A 25285-nucleotide genomic window follows, 5' to 3' on the forward strand; every position below is an offset into this window, starting at 1 on the left:
CAAGACATAATACGGCAGTCATTTTTTCCGGTATAGTCCTGTATGTTTGTTCGGTACACTGTATCGTGACAAGCTAGTTGCAAATTGGTCTAATATGGTCTAATTTCCTTGTTACTGGCTCCTGCGTATGGATTCTGGTGGGAGATTGTGTGTTACTTAGGTACACGGCTATGATTGGTGTTATTTTTATACATACATAAATACATATGGTCACGTCTATATCCCTTGCGGGGTAGACAGAGCCAACAGTCTTGAACTGACTGAAAAGCTACATTCGACTCGGTTTATTATTTTGATTCTTTGCATTAAATACGGTTTTTTTGTATAGAAAGCCGCTGTTGCAACCTTAAGGGCTTCAATCAGGATATGCTACATTGTAAAGAACAATTTCTAATAAATAATAAATACCCATACGGGAAACGACATAATTTCTTTGCGTCACCTACCATTAAGTTTAGATTTACTTATCTTACTAATATTATAAAATCGACAGTTTCTATGTCAGGATATCAGTATGGATGTTTGTTACTCTTTCACGCAAAAACTACTGAACCGATTACGATGAAATTTGGTATGTAGGTAGCTGAAGACCCAGAATAACGTAAAGGCTACTTATTACTCCGGAGCTCCTGCGGGATTGATTCCACGCGGACGAAGTCGCGGGCACAGCTAGTATATAATTCTCATCTCTCATTCTACATTGTGATGTTCTTCATATTGTCAATTCAAACTGCGTTCAAATCGGTTCATTGACTTTTGTTCATTTTTTTTTGTACGCGGTGACGACTACAGTTTAACTATACTGATGAATGAATAGTAACCCTATGACACTCATTTTATTTATTTATTCTCTAATTTACATCGATCACTACAGTGAACCTATTGCATTGCCGAGGCAAATCAAAGATATTTTTATTTCACACACTAGACATTTATATTGTTACAAGTATTTAACAAAAATGAGTTAAGAAAATATTACTAGAAATTTATCTATTAATTAATAATTCGAATAATTGCCGGAAAATTGCCTAAAAACAGCCCTTTTTTTTCCCATACGAACAAGTTTTCAAACTAAAACGTCGAGTAAATTTGAGCTTTATTGCTTTGTATGAAGTTCACGCGCTGTCACCAAGGTGACGGTTCTGTTCAGCAGAATGTTTTGCCCCGATTATAAAATAGGTAAAAAAAAAATTGCTACATTACAAATCTTTTTGACAGAACGAAGTCTGTCGGTTAGTTGCTAATATCTAACCCGCCATTGTATCAAATGACAATCAAACCAGAAGGCTACTTCAATAATTTAAATACAGATAATTCATAAATTTCAATTTAATTTACTATAATATAAATATAGAATAAACCATTAGCGTCTTCAACATAAGCAAAACAATGGCCAACTAGTTTGAATATTGTATCAAATTGCAATCCAACTAGAAAGCCAAATAAAAGCTAAAACATATGGACATAACAAACAAAAAGATTAATCAAATAAAATTAATAAAAAAAAATATCTAACCCGCCAAATCGAGCAAAATAGAGCGGCACGGCCGTACCAATTTTCTCTCAAAGCAATTCAGGCTATTTCGACCCCCCTATAATTTCGTTGTTAAACAACTGATTACTACGCTGACGTATTCATTGCGAATTTGATAACCTCGAACAGTGAAAGTACATTGGTAATGGCTCGTGCTTATGTAGATACTTGACCTTCATAATTTTGCATTAGACTTGTAAGGCTTGTTGTATTTCACTATTATATTTACATTATGTACTATAAGAACTTCAATTACGAACTCACTCTGTGCCGTGTGGTTACCGGCACCAATACAAAAAAGAACAGGACCACTCCATCTCTTTCCTATGGATGTCGTAAAAGGCGACTAAGGGATAGGCTTATAAACTTGGGATTCTTCTTTTAGGCGATGGGCTAGCAAGCCGTCACTATTTGAATCTCAATTCTATCATTAAGACAAATAGCTGAACGTGGCCATTCAGTCTTTCAAGACTATTGGCTCTGTCTACCCCGCAGGGGATATAGACGTGACCATATGTATGTATGTAAGTATTCTAGAACACTTACTACTTATTACAATAGAAATCTCTTCCAGTAGACCCATGAGAGGAGAGATGAATTTTGGAGCGGTATTGTTTGTTAACTCATATTCTGTGAAACCTTTCAATTTGTCATAATATGTTGTGTTCTGGAAAATGATCGTGCGATAATTAAATTTTGCGATTCGAAACAGATTTAAAACAAAATAAGCATGTGAAAACCCAGTTATGAATACAATAGACTATATCAAATCGCTACATCTTGTTGTAACCAAATTCTGCACAGCCAGACAAAGCATCTTAGTTATTATTTCTGATTTACACACGTCACGGAATATTCCTTTAAAAATGACAAGTGCGTGTATTGATGCCAAAAGTATTTATTTCTTAACCTGGTTTGCTAACTCGCCTACTCGCTTTTAATTTCACCCAAAGCTGCGCTTACTATTTAGTTCCATTGATTATTATCGGTAGATGGATAGCGTATGTCAGGATCATGGTCCAACTATGTATGTCACGTCATCTAAATATATACGAGTAGTAAGTTTGTGCTCAGAGCTGCGCTCCTGTTAAATAAAAGTTAATGATTACAGAATCAATAAAAGAAAAAGAAACGCTGACTAACACAGGTTAGTCAGCATTTCTTTTAAATAAACAAATAGGTAACTAACAAATTCATTTCATATTAATTTGATATGATTACCGAAGATCCTAAACATAATGTGCCGTGTGGGAACAGAAATAGGACCACTCCATCTCGTTCCTTGGATGCCTTAAAATGCGACTAATGGTAAGGCTTGTAAACTTGGAATTCTTCTTATAGACGGAATTCTTCTTTTAGACGATAAACTAGCAACCTGTCACTTTTTCAATCTCAATTCATTAAGCCAAACAGCTGAACGTAGCTTATCTATATTTTTAAGACTGTTGGCTCTGTCTTTCCAGCAAGGAATATAGACGTGACTATATGTATGTATGAGTGGAACCAAAGATCCTAAACGTACACTTTTTTAAATGAACTCTGTTAGGGTGTTACAACACCAATTAAATTTTCAATCGCCACCATCGATTACACTAATTTCTACTACACCAATCAATCGATTGTCAAATCGATCATGTAGGAGCGATGACAGCAATGGTTTCGATCTATCAATAAAATCATTCGGTCTTGTAACAGTCCCTAGCTATTTCAGTAGTTCTTATATCATATGGCCATTGTTTCAATAAATCGTCGTATAATGACTCGATAACTAATGCATATAATTTGTTATTGTCATTTGTCACGCCACATCAAGTTCGATTTCGTTTGCCAGAGGAATTCTTAAAAGTTTGATGACGTAACCAGGGGGTGTGACCATGTTTTTTTTTCACTTTTTGGCGGGAACCCAAGAGACCAACTTCTGCCTTGATCTAATGTTTTTAGCATACATACATACATATAGTCACGTCTATATCCCTTGCGGGGTAGATAGAGCCAATAGTCTTAAAAGGACTAATAGGCCACGTTCAACTTTTTGGCTTTATGATAGAATTGAGATTCAAATAGTGACAGGTTGCTAGCCCATCGCCTAAAAGAAGAATCCCTAAACCTAAAGTTCTGAGAAAAGACGTAAGGCATCCCTCGCTATTTCACGACCAAGACCACCAGACTGAGATCAATATTACATACATACATAAAATCACGCCTCTTTCCCGGAGGGGTAGGCAGAGACTACCTCTTTCCACTTGCCACGATCTCTGCATACTTCCTTCGCTTCATCCACATTCATAACTCTCTTCATGCAAGCTCGGCGGTTTCGGGTATTTTTGACCTGACACTTTACCAGGACGTCCTTAATTTGATCAAGATACGTTCGTCTATGTCTTCCCACTCCGACCTTTCCCTCCACACTCTCCTTGTATATCTGCTTAGTCAACTTGCTTTCATTAATCCTCTCCACATGACCGAACCATCTTAACATACCCTTTTCTATTCATGTAACTACAATCAATATTCTATGACGATAACTAAAATATAGCTTGTCACTGGCAAAAACAAGTTCCTCAACAAGGTTTTGTTGTCACGAAGTGATGAAAATACTTTTTTCTACTCTCTCTATCCTTGGCCGTGATCCATCATACCACGTGGCTCACCTGTGGGTGTGTCCACGTGACATTTAATCGGTGGTCTGATACTGGTCATGTGCGTAAATTGATCTATTTGCGAGTGGCTGTCTACCCACGCGGCCAATTGTATTGTTTTCGTTGTATTCAGAACTAGCTGTGCCAGCGACTTCGTCCGCGTGGTATAGTTATTTTGGGCATCATTGAAGCCGTCAAGGATGAATAATTTTTCTCGTTTCGTTCACATTTTCCATTGTTTCTTCGCGCCTAATAGTTGCAGCGTGATGTTATATAGCCTAAAAACTTCCTCGATAAATGTTCTATTCAACACAAAAATAATTTTTCAATTCGAACCAGTGGTTCCTGAGATTAGCGCGTTCAAACAAACAAACGAACTCTTCAGCTTTATAATATTAGTCTAGATTTGCAGAATGGATGTGTCAAATTCTTTGAGAGTCAATGAGGCAGATGTGAATTTCTTTCATCTACATTTTGTTGATTTGATCTGTCGTCTTTGTACACAACAAGGTGATATTGAAACATCTGAAGCGTAGTATCAAGCATTCAAAGCATTCGCCTTCTTCGTAGTTCTTTTTTTCACTATCAATTTGAGAATGAAGATGCGAAACGTAAAATTTCACAGCAAAGTCAATAATGTCCAAATCAAAATTGTTTGAAATAAATAATATTGTTTGTTTGTTTGTAAACCCTTGATTGCACATAAAAAGAAATACAACAAATTACAAAACAGTTATCGGATTTAGAAGAATAATGTACAATGGCGGACTTATCCCAATAGGGAATTTTTCCAGTCCACCAAAATATTGTGTTTTAAATAAGTTTATATTTCGGTTCATCACGCTGTGTTTAGAGATTCGCAATCAATTATTCGCAAACAATTCCAAGTTTTTTATAATTATCTTATCTTATTAATTATTAACACTGTTTATAAGACCAAGGTTTCGAATTCGCTCGAAATGAGGTCGGTCATAGAGAATAATTGAGATCAGCCAAAATAATTGATAAGATACGCCATGTTTAAAAAAAAATCTTCCTGAAAACATTACTTATTTCAACTTTCAAGGTCCAAATCATTGAAAATAGTCAGAATAACGCCTCACCTTTCTGAATAATCATCCTCCATGCATATATTTTGGATGCATTCATACATATAATCACGCCTTTATCTCTTACGGGGTTGAAAAGACTGGTCGGCTACGTCAAGCTGTATGGCTAAGTATGGGAATCCAGAATTTTGATTTAATTAAAATTTTGGATACAACCAACCATAATAAACATGGTAAGTCCTATGACCACGTGCCAGAAGTGGGTAAGTCTGGTAATTACACGAAGCGCTTCCCATCTGACTTCTTTGACCCTGTTAACACGACAGATAAATGGAATAATAAAACAAACAATTTCATAGTGATATTGAAAGTAGAGTGAACGCGGGGAACATGGTGAATGGAGCTTTGCGTGCCTTTATGAGCAGTCAGAAACTGTCCAAAATCCTCGACTGGCTGTGCATAGGGGCGTGTTGGTCCCGACATTAATGTATGGGAGTGAAAGTTGGGTATGGCAAAAGAAGCACGAAAGCAGAAAAAATGCAGTGCAAATGAGAGCGTTAAGGAGTATGATGGGTGTGAAATTGAGTGACCGGATAAGGAACAGCGTGATAAGGGAATGTTGTGATGTGAAAGAAGATGTAGTTACAGGAAAAGAAAAGGGTATGTTAAGAATGAAACAGGTTGACTAAGCAGATATACAAGGAGAGTGTGGAGGGAAAGGTCTGAGTGGGAAGACCTAGACGAACGTATCTTGATCAAATTTAGCTAGACGAACGTATCTTGATCAAATTTAGGACGCCTGGTAAAGGGTCAGGTCAAGAGTACCCGAAACCGCCGAGCTTGCATGAAGAGTTATGAATGTGGATGAAGCGAAGGAAGTATGCAGAGATCGTGGCAAGTGGAAAGAGGAAGTCTCTGCCTACCCCTCCGGGAAAGAGGCGTGATTTTATGTATGTATGTATTTCATAAGCACTGATCACGCAAATTTCTCTTAATTACCTATCCATCGTTAATTGGCATGATGAAATTCAGAATCTCATTAATCATAATCAACAAAAAATAACAAATAATCAGCAGCCCAAGGTTGTATGAAGGTAACCCATCTTCCAATTGACACAGCTGACTGGTGATTCAATTGATAAATCAAACAGCGGATGCCCTCACTTTTGTGATGTTGGTTTCCTGACACGGCGTCAGGGATGGCGGTGGATGTTTTGGTGATAATCAGAATGTCACGTTGTTATTATAATTCTTTATTGTATAAAAATAATAAATCAACAGATAAGTATAATTGCAATGGTGAACTTATCCCACGAAGAGATCTCCAACTTTTAAATGTATTTTAATAAACTTTTTTTTGAGTGAATTTGGATGAAGAAAAAGATGTAACTCTCCTCTTTATTAAATAAATCTCCCGAAATCGTGACAATATGACAAAATATTAATGTTTCTTTTCTTACTTTTCTGTTTACTCTTCTTGAAATTTGACCACGATCTCTTTTCATCAATAATTTGGAAATGTGGAGAGGATGAATGAAAGCAGGTTGACTAAGCAGATATACAAGGAGAGTGTGGAGGGAAAGGTCGGGGTGGGAAGACCTAGACGAACGTATCTTGATCATTAATTAAGGACGTCCTGGCAAAGGGGTCAGGTCAAGAGTATCCGAAACCGCCGAGCTTGCATGAAGAGAGTTATGAATGTGGATGAAGCGAAGGAAGTATGAAGAGATCGTGGCAAGTGGAAAGATGTACCTAGTCTCTGCCTACCCCTCCGGGAAAGAGGCGTGATTTTATGTATATATGTATGTATTTCTTCTTCAAAGTCTTTCCATATTTGATGTTATTAACGTTATAAAAGTTCACCAACACTTGCCAGTTAGTTATTTCCTCTGAGCCGTTGTCCCCCCTGATGCCTTCCATCCTGTTTTATTTCGCATGCGCAAATTCAATACTCCACGTACTGTCAACAGCACATCAACCTACCCAAATTCAATGCAAATTCGCCTCTATTACCGCGGCTTGTAGACGATGCTAATATCATGTTGGCGATGGGCTAAACCAGTCACAATTTGAATATCAATCCGATCATTTACCCATACAGCTGAACGTGGTCTTTCAGTTTTGTCAGGGCTGCCGGCTCTGTCTACCCCGCGAGGTATGTGGAAGTGACTATATGAATATATGTATGTATTACCGAAGCATAAAGTTCCGATCACCAACTTAATAGTGCCGTGTGGTTCTCGGCACCAATATAAAAATGAATAGGACCACTCAATCTCTTTCCCATTGATGTCGTTTAAGGCGACTAAGGGATAGGTTTATAAACTTGGGATTACTATTTGAATTTCTGCTCTATCATTAAACCTAGCGGTTGGTCGTGGCCTGTCAGTCGTTCAGGGCTGCTGGATCTGTCTACCCTGCAGGGGATATAGACGTGATTATATAAATTAATGGATATCCAACCATCCATCCATATAATCACGTCTTGTTAGTCCATCTGGACGACTTTATATGCAGTTCTCTGTACCCTGGACCACGTTCACAAGTGCTTCCCTTCTGAAGTGATTGTTCTGGGTGTTCAACACTACAAAGATCACTAAATTGGTGTCTATTTTTAGTTTGCAGTACATCAAGTTCATGTATGTTTAACTATATTTAGATTTCAGCAGTTAAAGCGGCTATTTTTTTCTGATACTGTGAAATGGAAATTTAAAATTTCTTTGGATCCCATATTGATCGACCGTGTATTCCTTTAATTAATTTATCTTATATAATAATTTTTCTAGCTGTCCTTGCAAACGTTGTTTTAATTTAATAACCTAAATTAAATACTTAGTTAAAAAAATGTTAAGGGTGGACAACCCTTATCACTAAGGAATATGAATAATAGATGTTGGCCGATTCTCAGACCTACTCAATATGCTCACAAAATTTCATGAGAATCGGTCAAGCCGTTTCGGAGGAGTACGGGAACGACAATTGTGACGAGATAATTATATATATAAGTTATCTTTAATCGGAAACTCCTCCTGGATTCTCTTGGATTTCCAGGAAACACCCACGAGTAGGGTAGGGTAGGGGTATTTCGATGTTACTACTTAAAGTCTTTACTATCTGTGCGTAGTTAAAATAAAATCACTAAGTGCCCCGTGGTTCCTTGCACCATTACAAAAAAGAATAGGACCACTCCATCTCTTTCCCATGGATGTCGTAAAAGGCGACTAAGGAATAGGCTTACAAACTTGATATTCTTTTTTAGGCGATGGGCCAGCAACATGTCACTATTTGAATCTCAATTCTTTCATTAAGCCAAATAGCTGAACGTGGCCTTTAAGTCTTTTTCAAAACTGTTGGCTCTGTCTACCCCGCAAAGGATATAGACGTGACCATATTTATGTATGTATAAAATAACTTAAAAATTATTTATATGGCAAAACAACGTTTTCCGGGACAGCTAGTAAGCAAATCAATCAATTAATCAAGGGTCACCTAATCAAAAAAGCATGTATCGTAGTCAATGTCGCGATCAACAGGTAAATACTCGGTTAGCGAATAAAACCTGTAATTTACGATCTAAAACCGTGTTAACTAATAGCGTAACAAGAGCTCGCACGATCCATCATCGCAGTCGCAATCCGACGTGTTGACATGTGAGGTACTGTGGTCTAAGTCATAAGAGAATTATAACCATACATACATTACATATAGTCACGTCCATATCCCTTGCGGGGTTGACAGAGCCAACAGTCTTGAAAACTTTATAATAAATACTTATATACATAGATAAACATGTAACGCAATAACATCCAAGACACAGGCCAATTTGAAAAAAATCTTTTCTGATCATGGCCTGGCCGAGATTTGTACCCGTCCTGTCTCCGGTGTCACAGACAAACGCGTAGTGCGCTTGTCTGATTCAATTTTTTATGGCAACGCATAATTATACGTCAAAAACCATAAAATTAAAAGGTCAGGAGTTTAAATTAACATTATTATGATAAAGTAATTGAACATGAGAAATACTTAAAGTTTGTTCAACATTACATCTTGCAAAACGAGGCCGAATCAATTTGAAATTGAAGGAAGTCCTTGTGGGATTCTATTGGGAAACCATTAATACATATAGTCACGTCTATATCCCTTATGGGGTAGACAGAGCCAAGTCTTGAAAAGACTGATAGGCCACGTTCAGCTTTTTGGTTTGAAGGTAGAATTGAGATTCAAATAGTGACAGGTTGCTAGCCTATCTCCAGAAAAAATAATCCCAAGTTTATAAGCCTACCCTTTTACGCCTTCTACGACATCCATGGGAAAGAGAAGGAGTGATCCTATTCTTTTTTTGTTGGTGCCACACGGCAAAATTGTTGTATTGGGAAACCATTTTTAAATTAAGTATTTTACATAGTAAAAATCTATAATTAGTATGACATAAGTAAGAGATATTCAGAAATAAAACAGTTTATCAATTAGACCATACGCACAGCTAACAATAGCCATCAGCGACATTTGTTGGTGATTCTCGAATCATTCTTCAGTTGATTTTAGTCTGTGTACAAAGTGACGTGTAACTTTTATTAGCTGTATTTTTTTTTTCTTTTGTAAACTTTGGCATTTTCCAACACTGACTTCTGGCCGAAACGTGCTAGAATTGGTCATTTAATTTGGTACTAACTTTTTAATTTTGTAATGGCTTTTTAGGAAAAAAATATATATATTTTAAATTTGCATGAATCACTAGTTGTTCAATTTATAAATGTTATCATCAAAGTACTTAAACGTTTTGTTGGAAATTCCAAAAAGCATTTTTATTGCTTACATGAAAAAAAATATATAGATAAATTTTCAGCTTCCTGGGAATAATCGTGGACTTTCTGCCTCTTGAGGGATACACACGTATATATCAGTTCTTATACATACATAAATCACACCTCTTTCCCGTAGGGGTAGGCAGAGACATCCTTTCACTTTCTACGATCCCTGCATACTTCTTTCGCTTCATCCACATTCATAACTCTCTTCGTGCACGCTCGTCATAAATTCTTACAAGTCATAAACTCTAATCAGTTCTTATAAGTATAACTTAAGTTAAATTTTCTTTTGTTCCAGATTCCACCCTGGCACCCGTGCCATCCAGAAGGTTCCCGGGTCGTAACACACCAAAATGATCCAGCCCTTTAGAAGGAAACTGTTAAAAATACTCAGCACTTTTCTGAACACGTAAAATAGAAACCACAGGACTCACACGACGACCAAAACTATCAGTGATACAAGTAGTTTTTAATTAAATTAATTAATTCGGTGATATTAGGTGTAATTAGTGCCATTGTGATTTAGTGAAATGTCCAAAATGTGGTGTTTGATTGGCATCGTGCTGGTGGTGGCGGTGGGAGCTGATAGGTCCATGTTACCCCCTGCTTGTGATAGGTAAGTTGCAAATTTTTTTTTTTTTTTACGGGACTAATAAAAAAAAGATTGAGTTAGCCTCGAAGTAAGTTCGAGACTTGTGTTACGAGATACTAACTCAACGATACTATATTTTATAATAAATACTTACATACATATGGTCACGTCTATATCCCTTGCGGGGTAGACAGAGCCAACAGTGTTGAAAAGACTGAAAGGGCACTCTCAGCTGTTTGGCTTAATGATAGAATTGAGATTCAAATAGTGACAGGTTGCTAGCCCATTGCCTACAAAAAAGAATCCCAAGTTTGTAAGCCTATCCCTTAGTCACCTTTTACGACATCCATGGGAAAGAGATGGAGTGGTCCTATTCTTTTTTTTTACTGGTGCCGGGAAACACAAAATTCGATGTTTTTTGCTAAGGAAACAAATTATGACAACTATTGCTATGGAATACATACATATGTATATCACCTTGCTTTGCCTGTTAATATTTAAATAGAATTAATAATTTAATATAAATTAAGAAGGTTGCCTACTCGAAGTTATGTACATTGGCGAAGTAATTTACATTAGTTTAATAACTAACCGATGCTCTTACGGTGTGGGAAAACATCGCGAGGAAACCTGCACATTCAGGCAACTGGATGCGTAACCATATGATCCAATACGGGTTAGGTTCCCCTGCAAAGGTTACGGAGGTCACATGGGAGTCGATTCGTGTAAAAACCCGACTCACCCAATCCAGGATCCATGGCCAAGGGCTTACCACGGGCTCCTCTCCAGAGTGGTGAGGATGCAACCGGGACTATAGCCAGAAGAAAGAAGGTTGCCTTCAGGCAAATACATACATGAAACCACGCCTCTTTCCCGGAGGGGTAGGCAGAGACTACCTCTTTCCACTTGCCACGATCTCTGCATACCTCAAAGGCAAATAGCACGTAGTATTTTGGAATACATACATACATACATGCAAAAGATCACGTCTATATCCCTAGCGGGGTAGACAGAGCCACCAGTCTTGAAAAGACTGATAGGCCACGCTCAGCTGTTTGGCTTAGTGATAGAATTGAGATTCAAATAGTGACAGGTTGCTAGCCCATCGCCTAAAAGAGGAATCACAAGTTTATAAGCCTATCCCTTAGTCGCCTTTTACGACATCCGTGGGAAAGAGATGGAGTGGTCCTATTCTTTTTTGTGGTGGTTCCCGTGTGGTGGTTCCCAGCACCATTACAAAATATTATATATTGGAATTTGTGCCTGTTTTGTAAAATCTGTATCCGGCTAATGTCATGAAACAAAGCAATTTCAGTTAATTTAATCAAAAGTACAGATCCAATCTAGGTTCATTCATGAATTTAACAATTGAGCTAAAAATAAATGTGACATGCCTTGGCGATGCAATCGCGGTACAGTCAACAGCACGTTAACCTACACCAATTCATTGCAAATATGCCGTGTGGTTCCCGGCACCAATATTGCCGTGTGGTTCCCGGCACCAATATTGCCGTGTGGTTCCCGGCACCAATACAAAAAAGAATAGGACCACTCTATCTCTTTCCCATGGATGTCGTAAAAGGCGGCTAAGGGATAGGCTTACAAACTTGGGATTCTTTTTTAGGCGATGGGCTAGCAACCTGTCACTATTTGAATCTCAATTCTATCGTTAAGCCAAATAGCTGAACGTGGCCATTCAGTCTTTTCAAGACTATTGGCTCTTTCTACCCCGCAAGGGATATAAACGTGACCATGTATGTATGTATTCATTGCAAATACGTATCTTTATTACCACGCATTCGATGTTCGACTCTTAAGCAGGGTGACTTGATGTGCGGTTGACTGTACCACGTGATAGCCACACAAAGCGGACGTTCTTTGCTCCGCGGACCAAAAGTGGACTTTGGACAGATATTATTAGCAAAATTTAAAAGCCTTTGCTACACTACTTAAACGATGCTTTTAAAATGAGAGCGATAGAGACAGATTTAAAAAATATTGTTCTGATAAAAATAAAAAAATCGTAGAATTTTTGTGGAGTAGGTACGAAACTCTAAACAAGAATTGTAATGCTGACATTTAAAAGCACAAACTCTTCATTTATCAGAAGCATGTTTCGTAAAATGTTTTCAGAATACTGTTAAAGATAAAATAAAGAAACCAAGTATATTATATTCCTTCTCTTCTGTTTGATTAGCAACGGATAAATTAACAGTTTTTTTTTTGAAGCAGAAATAAATAATTTTGTATAAAAAGAATTATCACAAATAAAAATGTCCAAATAAGAAGTACTATCTTTAGCGCGATAGTACTGTACGTCCTTTTTCGTATTCTATGTTTAAGTATCTATGTACTAATAAACTTGAGATGTCCTTTAAAGGGGATATAGCACTACCTAGAATAGGTTGCTAGCCCATACTATTGATAGAAATTAAAAATTAATTGATAGCATATTGATATTGATAGAAATGACTTTTCAAATAGTATTTGAAAATCATTTCTATCATTAGGCCGTATAGATGGACGTGGCCTTTGTGTGTCAGAGCCAACTGTCTTAAAAAGTAGCCTTTTTAAGACAGTTGGCTCTGCCTACCCCGTAAGGGATAAAGTAAAGACGTTATACGAGTTTTACATACATACATACATAAAATCACGCCTCTTTCTCGGAGGGGTAGGCAGAGACTACCTCTTTACACTTGCCACGATATCTGCATACTACCTTCGCTTCATCCACATTCATAACTCTCTTCATGCAAGCTCGGCGGTTAATTTAATATATTTATATAAACTATAATTTCCTATGTTCCAGTGTTATTTACTGCCACGGGCCCTTACTGGACACGGTCCAGATGGCAGGCCTGTACAACGACTCCAAGACCTTCGTGGACATGAAGATCAAGCTGTCACCCCAGATCGCCATGGACCACTTCATGGAGATGATGAACAGGTAATCACTTGGGTCCACTTATTTTTTGGTTCATATGAGATGAAGAGTAGTTGATACTCTTATATAATATAATATGAAATAAAATATACTAACTATATAATAACTCTTATATCTATACTAATATTATAAAGCTGAAGAGCTGAAGAGTTTGTTTGTTATTTTGTTTGAACGCGCTAATCTCAGGAACTATTGGTTCGAATTGAAAAATTCTTTTTGTGTCGAATAGACCATTTATCGAGGAAGGCTTAAGGCTATATAACATCACGCTGCAACTATTTGGAGCGAAGAAATAATGGAAAATGTGAAAAAAACGGAGGAAATTATTCATCCTTGAGGGCTTCAATGATGCCCAAAATAACTATTCCACGCGAACGAAGTCGCGGGCACAGCTAGTATATAATAAAATGCCAAGAAACCACATTGCAAAAAAAAAACCTTTGTTAATTCTCGTATTATATAATGCTGATCATTCAGGACAGATTCCCATCCGACGAAGGCTGACATCCAGGAGTTCGTTAACCAGAACTTCGAGCCGGAAGGGTCGGAGTTCGAAGAATGGAAACCCACAGACTGGAAGGATAACCCTGGTAAGTCATGTCATGCAATTGAACAATGTATTCTCTCGTCCACATTCTATTCTAAGTTTAATTAATATTGTGAAGTTGACATTGTTGAAGAAAATGCTGCAGTGCAGTTTGTTACCGCTTCTTCTGCGCTGACGCCTTGGAAGCGGCAGTAAACTTAGTTTTTAAGTAATTTATTTGACGTCAACCAATGTTGTTAAACCATACGTTTTGACAATTATTAAGCGATATATAGTATCCTATAGTAATGAATAAAAATTTTGAATTTGAATTTGAATCTCATTGATATAGCTAGGATACTACTAGTTCTACATTCATTCGTGTTTTTTAATGTTGAAAATGTGCATTCGTCCATGATTTAGATTTAAGAGATCTATATTTGTATATTGACGTCCGATGAAAATGCTGCAGTGTAATTTGTTCCGCCGCTTCATCTACACATGCGCTTTGGAAGCGGTAGTAGTTATAATTAGATTTAAGTGATGTGACGTCAATAAGTGATACCTTGTATCCAATTTTGAAAATAAATCTATTCTATTCTATACTAGCTTTAATCCGCAGCTTCGCCCTTGTGCTTTTAGCGCCAAGAATATAAGGTTTGTCACAAATTCAACGGGGACTATAGTTTTTAACAGGATTTAAAGCAATGTTCTTTTCCAGACTTAATTATTATATGCAAAATTTTAATAATCGCATCACATCGCATTTTTCACAAAGACTTTCGCATTTATAATATTAGTGAATGTGTGACTTTCGCATTTATAATATTAGTGAATCCTATTATATGCCTTGTGGTTCCCGGCACTAATTAAAAAAGAATAGGGGACCACTCCATCTTTCGTTTCCATGGACTTCGTAAAAGGCGACTAAAGGATAAGGTTATGAACGTGGGATTCCTCTTGTAGGCTAGCAACCTGTCCCTGTATGTAAATATCTTAAATATTTATTCCAGCGTTTCTCGCGAAGATAAAGGATCCGTTGTTGCACCAGTGGGCGACGGATCTCCACGCCTTGTGGCTCCAACTGGGCAGGAAGATGAAGGAAGAGGTGAAGAATAACCAGGACCTGTACTCCATCATCTATGTGGACAACCCCGTCATAGTTCCTGGTAATCAATCATACGTGTTCTTCAATCTTGTGGTGCCGTGTGGTTCCCGGCACCAATACAAAAATGAATAGGACCACTTCATCTCTTTCTCATGGATGTCGTAAAAGACGACTAAGGGATAGGCTTACAAACTTGGGATTCTTTTTTAGGCGATGGGCTAGCAACCTGTCACTATTTGAATCTAAATTCTATCATTAAGCCAAAAGCTGAACGTGGCCATTCAGTCTTTTCAAGGCTGTTGGCTCTGTCTACCCCGTAAGGGATATAGACGTGAACATATGTATGTATACATTTATGTGTTCTTCAAACTTTTGTTTTGTTTGTTATATCTTTATTTCATAAAAATTACACAGTAACAAGAAAATAGTAAGTACATAGTTATAAAAGAAACAAATCACTTGCAATGGCGGACTTATCCCATGCAGGGATGTCTTCCAGTATGTATATTACGTATTCCAGTATGTATGTATCTTATCTTCTTATCTATATTAATATAATAAAGCTGAAGAGTTTGTTTGTTTGAACGCACTAATCTCAGGAACTACATGTTCAAATTGAAAATTTATTTTTCGTTAAATAGACCATTTATCGGGGAAGGCTTTAGGCTACATATATAACATGACGCTGAAACTATTAGGAGCGAAGAAATAATGGAAATAAAAAAAACGCTCAAACTTTCACGTATCACCTAAATCTATACACTTGTAATGCTTTATTGGAAATTTAAATTATTTGTGTGTTTATTCCCAGGTGGCAGATTCCGGGAGTTTTACTACTGGGACTCCTACTGGATCCTCAAGGGTCTCCTGCTATCAGAAATGAGGTCCACAGCGAGGGGCATGGTGTCCAATTTCCTGGATATCGTGGAAAGAATAGGCTTCATTCCCAACGGAGGGAGAATATATTACGCTATGAGGTATGTTGGTATTGAAAACTAGGTATATGACGAAAATAGTTAGTAATTTTTTTAATGACGTCAGGTCTAGGGTACCCGAATCGCCGAGCTTTCATGAAAGTTGTGAATGTGCAGTGGATGAAGCGAAAGATGTATGCAGAGATCGTGGCAAATGAGAAGATGTAGTCTCTGCCTGCCCCTCCGGGAAATAGGCGTGATTTTATGTATGTATGTATATATATGACAGAAGATACAAAATATTTAATCGAGATAAAATAAAAAATAGGTGTATAATTTAAAAGGTGGGTATTTCTAAAGGTAGCCCATGGAACTACAAGTTTTGTTTGTTTCTTTGGCAAATATCATCGAAATTGGTCTATCTATAAATGTTTCAGTTTATTCGTTACATACAAATCACAAACCTCATATATTTAATCGAGGTAAAATAAAAAATAGGTGTATAATTTAAAAGGTGGGTATTTCTAAAGATAGCCCATGGAACTACAGGTTTTGTTTGTTTCTTTGGCAAATATCATCGAAATTGGTCTATCTATAAATGTTTCAGTTTATTCGTTACATACAAATCACAAACCTCTATACAATATTAGCAAGATTTGATTTGATAAGTATGACGACATCTCTACGTCACATGCTATCCACCAATCACAGCAAAGTAAGCAACGCCATCAGCCAATAGCAGCGAAGATTCTTATTCTTAGCAAGCATAGTTTCTACTGATCATTTGACATATACAACCTTCGACATCGTGTAACTCTGATTTTAAGATTTAACATTGCTATATATTTACACACACTCGCAACGTACATACATACATACATATGGTCACTTCTATATCCCTTGCGGGATAGACAGAACCAACAGCCTTGAAAAGACTGAATGGCCACCTTCAGCTATTTGGCTTAATGATAGAATTGAGATTCAAATAGTGATAGGTAGCTAGCCCATCGCCTAAAAGAAGAATCCCAAGTTTGTAAGCCTATCCCTTAGTCGCCCTTTACTACATTCATGGAAAAGAGATGGAGTGGTCCTATTCTTTTTTCTATTAGTGCCGGGAACCACACGGCAACGTACCTTTATTTTATCTCAGACGTTTTATTGTAACATGATTCGAATCGTCTATACATGGTTTCAGATCTCAACCCCCCCTCCTAATTCCCATGGTGAAGCTGATCATGGATGACATGGACGACATAGAGTTCCTCAGGCGTCACATACACACCCTGGATCGGGAGTTCGATTTCTGGATCACTAACCACACGGTCGAAGTTGACCATAATGGGCACAAGTAAGTTTGTGGCAATACTAGCTATTAACGCGAATTTAGCGCCACCTGCAAAAGAATACAGGAATTTGCAAATCCCTCGAGAGGTTGACTAAGCAGATATACAAGGAGAGTGTGGAGGGAAAGGTCGGAGTGGGAAGACCTAGACGAACGTATCTTGGTCAAATTAAGGACGTCCTGGTAAAGGGTCAGGTCAAAAGTACCCGAAACCGCCGAGCTTGCATGAAGAGAGTTATGAATGTGGATGAAGCGAAGGAAGTGTGCAGAGATCGTGGCAAGTGGAAAGAGGTAGTCTGTGCCTCCCCTCCGTGAAAGAGATTTTATGTCTATGTCTAAAAGTAATAATAATAATAAAAAGAAAGCTTTTAGAGAGATCTTTCATTCGAGTTTTTGTATTTATACATACATACATATCATCACGTCTATAGCCCTTGCGGGGTAGACAGGGTTAGTAGTCTTGAAAGAATGAAATGCCACGTTCAGCTGTGTGGCTTAATTATATTTGAGATTTAAATAGAGACAGGTTGCTATGCTGTTTGGCCTACTGATAGAATTTAGATTCAAATAGTGACAAGTTGCTAGCCCATCGCCTAAAGGATGTATCCAAAGTTTATAAATCTATCCCTTAATCGCCTTTTACGTTATCCATGTAAAAGAGATGGGATTGGTACTAATCTTTTTTTATATTCTTGCAGGGAACCACACGGCACTTTGTCTATGTAGATTATTATTTTTACATATAAAAAGTTTACACTTTATGATAACACTGGCGACCCGCCCCGGCTTCGCACGGGTGCAAAATTCGGAAAAAATTATACATAAAAACCTTCCTCTTGAATCACTCTACCTGTTACAAAAAACCGCATCAAAATCCGTTGCGTAATTTTAAAGATTTAAGTATACAGACAAACAGACTGAAATACGACTTTGTTTTATACTATGTAGTGATACATATATATATAAAATCACGCCTATATCCCTTGTGGGGTAGACAGAACCAACAGTTTTATGATAACATATTTTTTATTTTGTTTCAGATACAAATTATCGAGGTTCATTGACCAATCGCAAGGCCCTAGGCCAGAAAGTTACAAAGAAGACATCGATTGTGCAAAGTGAGCGTTCCTCATGATGTTTTTTTAGCTGCGACTCATCCTAATTGTACCTGCTGCAAATAATTCTTAGCTACCATAAATAAATATATACGGGACAAATTACACATATTGAGTTAGCCTCGAAGTAAGTTCGAGACTTGTGTTACGAGATACTAACTCAACGATGCTATATTTCTTAAAGTTCTTTTCTCTTCATGCCCTGGCCGGGATTCGAACCCGGGACCTCCGGTGTCACAGAGAAGCGTACTACCGCTGCGCCACAGAGGCCGTCAATACCACTGTAAGGCTCTGGAATGCTCTTCCTAAAATGATTGATAAATGTCGCTCTGCGTTCGTCCTAATTTGATATTTTATGTATTTATAATGTAATTTATGTATCTTGTATGTATTTATGCATTTTTTTTTCGTAATGTATGTATTTTGTCAGTATGCATGTGCACTTTATCGCACCACCAACTTAAAGTTTTTCTGTTTGGTCAGCTGGTTGACTGGTAGAGAATGCCAAACGGCATTAAGTACGCCTATTGTACATTTTTGTTTTGTGCAATAAAGTTTTAAATAAATAAACACCATACTTGTGTAAAGAGTGGGAAGTTCTTATACAGGGTGTTTGGTAAATCGCGATCAATATTTATGGACATAGTAATTCATGAACACGCTTAACGTTATAAAATATTAATCCAACAATATAAACACTGGTTTAAAAGAAAGTCTCAGAACGTTTGCTCCACCGCCGCGCTGTCGACTCGTAGTATGTAATATAATTAGGTAAAATCAGGTCAAATTTTGACCACCAATATTTCTAATTATTTGCAACATAATCAAATACAGAGTGTCCTCTTCAAATATGTAACGCGATTCACCAGACACCCTGTATAATTGAATAGAAAAATAAAAGTAATACTTTTTTATTTTACAGGCATTTTGACTCCCGCGACAAAAAAGAGGAGTTGTATGCGGAACTGAAGGCTGCTGCGGAGTCCGGGTGGGACTTTTCATCGAGATGGTTCATACTGAACGGAACTAATAAAGGTACATTACAACATTATTCACAAATCATGTTATCAACTTCACACGAACAAAATTCCGGTTGATTTTTATAATACATTTCTTCCGATTTTCTTTTGGAATTTTTTGTAATAGTGTACTTCGTGGTACCTTACACTTTAGAGAAAAAAAATAAGGACCACTCCATCTCTTTCCCGTATATGTTGTGAAAGGCGACTAAGGGATAGGCTAATAACCGTGGCCATTCAGTATTTCCGAAACTGTTGGCTCTGTCTGCCCCGTAAGGGATAAATACGTGATTATATGTATGTATAATTGTGAAATAGTCTATGGGTGATGTTGTTCAAATTTACAATCAGCTCAAGATGTCATTTAAGGGCCCTGAAAAGATTAGAGAAAGGTTTTTTTGTATGTAATATCTTTATTGCATAGAAATTTACACAGTAACAAGAAAATAGTTAGAACATAGTAATAATAGAAACAAATCACTTGCAATGGTGGACTTGAAGGTTTTTTTTTAAACCCGGGTTATGCCTTTGACCATGGATCCTGGATTCTCCTGGGCCTGGAGTCAGGTTTTTACACGAAGCGACTCCCGTCTGATCTCCGCAACCTTTGCAGGTAAACTTAACCCGTATTTGGAATAGCAGGTACCCATCGGCGCAAATTTTATCCACATTGAATATAGAAAACCCAATCTTGGAAAAATATTGCCAACTTAATACATAAGGAAATATGCAGAGATCGTGGCAAGTGGAAAGAGGTAGTCTCTGCCTACCGAGGCGTGATTTTATGTATGTATGTAATAGGTACATAAGCATTTAAAAAAAAAAAACCCGTATTTGGATCCAATGTTACACATCTAGTTGTCAGAATGTGCAGGTTCTCTTACGATATCCGAACTAATGTCATCAACGTTTTCACCTTAGCCTCCCGACGTTTACCAATTTCCAGGGAACCTAACGAATCTGAAGACCCGCTCCATAGTGCCAGTGGATTTGAACGCTATAATGTGTTCCAACGCTCAACTAATGCACGACTTTCACGCGAGACTCCAAAACGCCGAAAAAGCGGCGTATTACAGAGACGTCCATGCGAGATATATGGAGGCTATTGAGAAGGTTAGTTACTCAGTTAATACATACATACATACATATGGTTACGTCTATATCCCTTGCGGGGTAGACAGAGCCAACAGTCTTGAAAAGACTGATAGGCCACGTTCAGCTGCTCGGCTTAATGATGGAATTGATATCCAAATAGTGACAGGCTGCTAGCCCATCGTAAGCCTAAAAAAAGGATAGCAATTTTATAAGCATATCCCTTAGTCGCCTTTTACGACATTCATGGGACAGAGTTGGAGTGGTCCTTTTATTTTTTGTATTGGTGCCGGAAACCACACGGCACACGGTTAGTTACTCAGTCTCGGTACTCGGTCTATATCCCTTGCTGGGTAGACAGAGCCAACAGTCTGGGTAGATAGGCCACGTTCAGCAGTTTGGCTTAATGATAGAATTGAGATTCAAATATTTGCTAGCCCATCGCCCAAAAGAAGAATCCCAAGTTTATATAAGCCTATCCTTTACTCGCCTTTTACGACATCCATGGGAAAGAGATGGAGTGGTCGTATTGTTTTTTATTGTTGCCACCACACCAGTTATATCATACCTTAACCCCTTAGTGGTAGACAGAGTCTCAAAGATTGAAGGACGAAAATTAGTTGCGTTTTTGTTTCAGGTATTATGGCATGAAGACGTGGGCGCGTGGTTGGATTTCAACCTGGAGTCCGGGAGACCTCGGGACTATTTCTATCCCACTAACATCGCCCCATTGTGGACTAAGTGCTACGACCAGTCTAGAAAGGAGTATTTTGTCAATAGAGTTATAAATTATTTGGATAAAGTTAAGGTAAATACATTTTTAGTATGCAGAGATCGTGGCAAGTGGAAAGAGGTAGTCTCTGCCTACCCCTCCGGGAAAGAGGCGTGATTTTATGTATGTATGTATGTAAATACATTTTTAGTATGCAGAGATCGTTTCAAGTGGAAAGAGGTAGTCTCTGCCTACCCCTCCGGGAAAGAGGAGTGATTTTATGTATGTATGTATGTAAATACATTTTTTAATCTATTCCCGTTTTTTACTTATGCGTGTTCTCAGTTCCACACCAAATTCGTTAGAAAAATAATTTTCTTAAATACATACATACATATTATCACGTCTGTTTCCCTTGCGGGGTAGACAGAGCCAACACAGTCTTGAAAAGACTGATAGGCCACGTTCAACTTTTTAGGCTTGATGATATTCTAATTGAGATTTAAATATAGTGACGTCAATAAATGATACCTTGTATCCAATTTTGAAAATATATCTATTCTACTCTATTCTGATCATGATCTCATATGGATGATGTTCCCTACAATTGTTACAATTTAAAATTTTTAGGTGGACATTTTCGAAGGCGGCATCCCCACCACGTTCGAGCACTCGGGAGAACAATGGGACTACCCCAACGCTTGGCCGCCATTACAACATATCTTCGTTACCGGCTTAGCCAATACCGGCATCCCATCCGCGATGAGATTAGCCAATGAGCTCGCTACCAAGTGGGTCCGTTCGAATTTCGAAGTTTGGAAAGAGAAGACTGCTATGCTTGAGAAGGTAACATTTATTTTGTAATAAAAAAAAAAGAAAAAAAATACGGATATGGAACTGGCCAATAAGTGGCTCCGTTCAAATTTCAAAGTAACTGAAGAAAAGAATGGTATAGCTAAAGGTAAAAAAAAATATTTATTTTAAAAAAGCTAATGAACAGGCCACTGACACTGGGTTCGTTCGAATTTCGAAGTATGACGGCTACGAATGAGTTTTGAAAAGGTTAAAGGTCCAAGAACGCCTGAATTGCTTCGAGAAAAAGATGGTATGGCCTTAATGCTTTTTTGCTTTTACTTGCTGGGACTCTGGCCGTGTAGTATAAGAAATTATTTTTCAAATGATTAGAACCCGTCACAGTACTTTATTATTTATATCTTTTGGCATGTGATGTTGGTTATTTGAAACTAATGTCGTATTTGATGTCCATTGACTATAATAATACATTGTACATTACAAATAATATGACTGTCTCTGTGGTGCAGTCGGTGCACACCAGGTCCCGGGTTCGAATCCCGGCCAGGGCATGATGAGAAAATAACTTTTTCTGATTGGCCTGGGTCTTGGAAGTTTATCTATATAAGTATTTATTATAAAATATGGGTATCGTTGAGTTAGTATCCCATAACACAAATCTCAAACTCACTTCGAGGCTAACTCAATCAGTGTAATTTGTGCCGTATATATTTATTTATTTATTATTATTCGTATAATTATGAAGTGGAAGCAGGGTGCGGTACAAGTCACACATTGCAACTTATTTTTACGGAACATTACTATGTTCCCTAAAATTGAGTTAATATCGAGAGAAGTACCGTGGCTGCTCTATTTAAATAATATAAATAAATACGGAACAATTTACACAGATTGAGTTAGCCTCGAGCGTTGAGAATTAGCCTTCCGTACCTATCAAAAGAAGCTATCTCCCTTTCATTCGATCTCGTCTCTGTGTTTCCATTCGGCACTTTAGCTTAATTAAATTATTATTCAAATATTTATGTTTATTTGTCGTAAAAACTGTATTCAAGTCGTTTCTTGCAGTATGACGCGACAATATTTGGCGGTTTTGGAGGAGGCGGCGAGTACGTTGTTCAGACTGGCTTCGGCTGGACCAATGGCGTCATAATGACATTACTCAATCAGTACGGAGGTGAGTTTCTGACATAACATACGTACATACATATTAAATAGTTCTTAAATTTCGTAATAATTAAACATACATACATATGGTCACGTCTTTATCCCTTACAGGGTAGACAGAGCCAACAGTCTTGACTGATAGGACCCGTTCAGCTGTTTTGCTAAATGATAGAATTGAGATTCAAATAGTGACAGATTGCCAGCCCGTCGCCCAAAAGAAGAATCCCAAGTTTACAAGCTTATCCCTAAGTTGCCTTTTACGTCATGAATAAAATATAATCGATGGATAAATAAAGCACGAAAATAAAATTAGTGTTAAAATTTCATTGTAACACTATCTGTGCCCGCGACTCAAACAAACAAACAAACTCTTCAGCTTTATAATATTAGTATAGATAATATATTTTACTGCCTACCCTAAATTTTTACTACATAAATGAGTACCTAAGATTAGTTTCTTGAATATGTTTTATCCAACTATTGTAAAAGAATCCTGTGTCAATTTAATCACATGTTTTGTTCATACACTTCGCTCTGCGCGGCAGTTGGGCGCATGGGTACGTCATCCATTTCATTCTATCGGTGTTTTAGATTGCACATTTTTAACCCTTTATATGGCAGTTAATAGTCCTTAAATTACATAATTATCAAAGTTGAAAGTTTAAATTTTTAACGCCATTACTTATCTGTCAATGTAAATTTGATATTGATTTAAAAAAAAAGATAATATTTACTTAATTATGGATGCTTATAAACAATAAACTACTTACAATTTATCATCTTTATTATACCAAACACTATATAAATTTGAATTATCATAATTTATCATTATATATATTTTCCTTTAGTGTGTGGGTATGATTTCATAAAAGATTTATACTATCGGCAAGTAGAAAGCTTTGCCTAACCTTCTGATAAAATCAATAGTATTATTACGTATGGAAAGTGAGTAATATCTTACAATATTGACATGTCAGATATTTATCACACATCATAATGAAACAGTGCGCTATTGACAGAGCCAACAGTCTTAAAAAGTCTGTAAGGCCTTGTTCAGCTGTCTGGCTGCCATATGTGGGGTTTTTAATATTGTCGTATTTTCTGCCTGTTCTACAGAACAATCTGTATTATTTCCTTTTTTATTCAGAATTCTGTGATTTAAAAGTCATGTCGTTAGATAAAATAATTACCATTATTATTTATATTGCATGCTTCCATTTGACGTGAAGACGATGTTTTAGGTAACTATTAAATTATATATGGTGTAGCTAGTGTTAAGTCTATAAGTAAAACTTTTTAATATGGGTATATATAGCAAGTGCCTATCTTAAAATTTCATTATTTCTTAAAAAAATTATTATAATCAGACAAGTAAGTAGATATATATTTATATGTATGTAAGTGAAATAATTAAGAAATATACATAGGTAATGAAAGTTTTTTGTGTTGAACAAAATAAATTTCAAAAGTATGTGACAAAAACTGTACCAATATTTGTCACCATCAAAAATATTGAGATATGCACATGCTTTTACTAATTCTACTTGCAGATACTTTGACAGCAGTAATTATAGATTTCTGTTCTATATTTGTTTAACAATTTATGCGCACTAGACAAAGAATTAAAATTTTTGACTACAAAAATTCGATTTTTTTATTGTGTAGAATATATTATTTACGTATTTTCTTTATTTATTATTAGGGCCTTAGAATATTTTAAAGACCTTTTAATATTTTTTAACAATTTATAGATTCTAATTATTGGTAGGTTTATTTATTTTTACAGTTATTTTTCTTATTTCAGCATTTAAAATATTTAATACTAATTTATATGGGTATTATATTATTTTCATTGCATGAACTGTTGGCTATCTAGAGTTATGGGATTTGGAATATTAACATTTAGTATTTCTC

At 36.9% G+C, this 25285-nt stretch overlaps 1 protein-coding gene across 4 annotated transcripts in view; it reads left to right on the top strand.

Moving 5' to 3' along the window:
- LOC106142775 (trehalase) overlaps nt 1-25285 on the top strand; it is a 60524-nt gene that overhangs the window by 23132 nt on the left and 12107 nt on the right. For all 4 annotated transcript variants that reach the window (XM_013344659.2, XM_013344658.2, XM_013344660.2 and 1 more), the window contains exons 2-13: nt 10329-10646; nt 13432-13569; nt 14044-14156; nt 15106-15261; nt 16012-16177; nt 17310-17462; nt 18497-18574; nt 19494-19606; nt 20537-20703; nt 21320-21490; nt 22025-22240; nt 23273-23381. In XM_013344659.2, coding sequence (XP_013200113.1) covers nt 10561-10646; nt 13432-13569; nt 14044-14156; nt 15106-15261; nt 16012-16177; nt 17310-17462; nt 18497-18574; nt 19494-19606; nt 20537-20703; nt 21320-21490; nt 22025-22240; nt 23273-23381 — 1666 coding nt within the window. In that variant the 5' untranslated portion in view covers nt 10329-10560. The remainder of the gene's footprint in view (nt 1-10328; nt 10647-13431; nt 13570-14043; nt 14157-15105; nt 15262-16011; nt 16178-17309; nt 17463-18496; nt 18575-19493; nt 19607-20536; nt 20704-21319; nt 21491-22024; nt 22241-23272; nt 23382-25285) is intronic.

The sequence above is a fragment of the Amyelois transitella genome, chromosome 25, assembly GCF_032362555.1.
Source record: "Amyelois transitella isolate CPQ chromosome 25, ilAmyTran1.1, whole genome shotgun sequence".
In the NCBI taxonomy this organism is placed as follows: Eukaryota; Metazoa; Arthropoda; class Insecta; order Lepidoptera; family Pyralidae; genus Amyelois; species Amyelois transitella.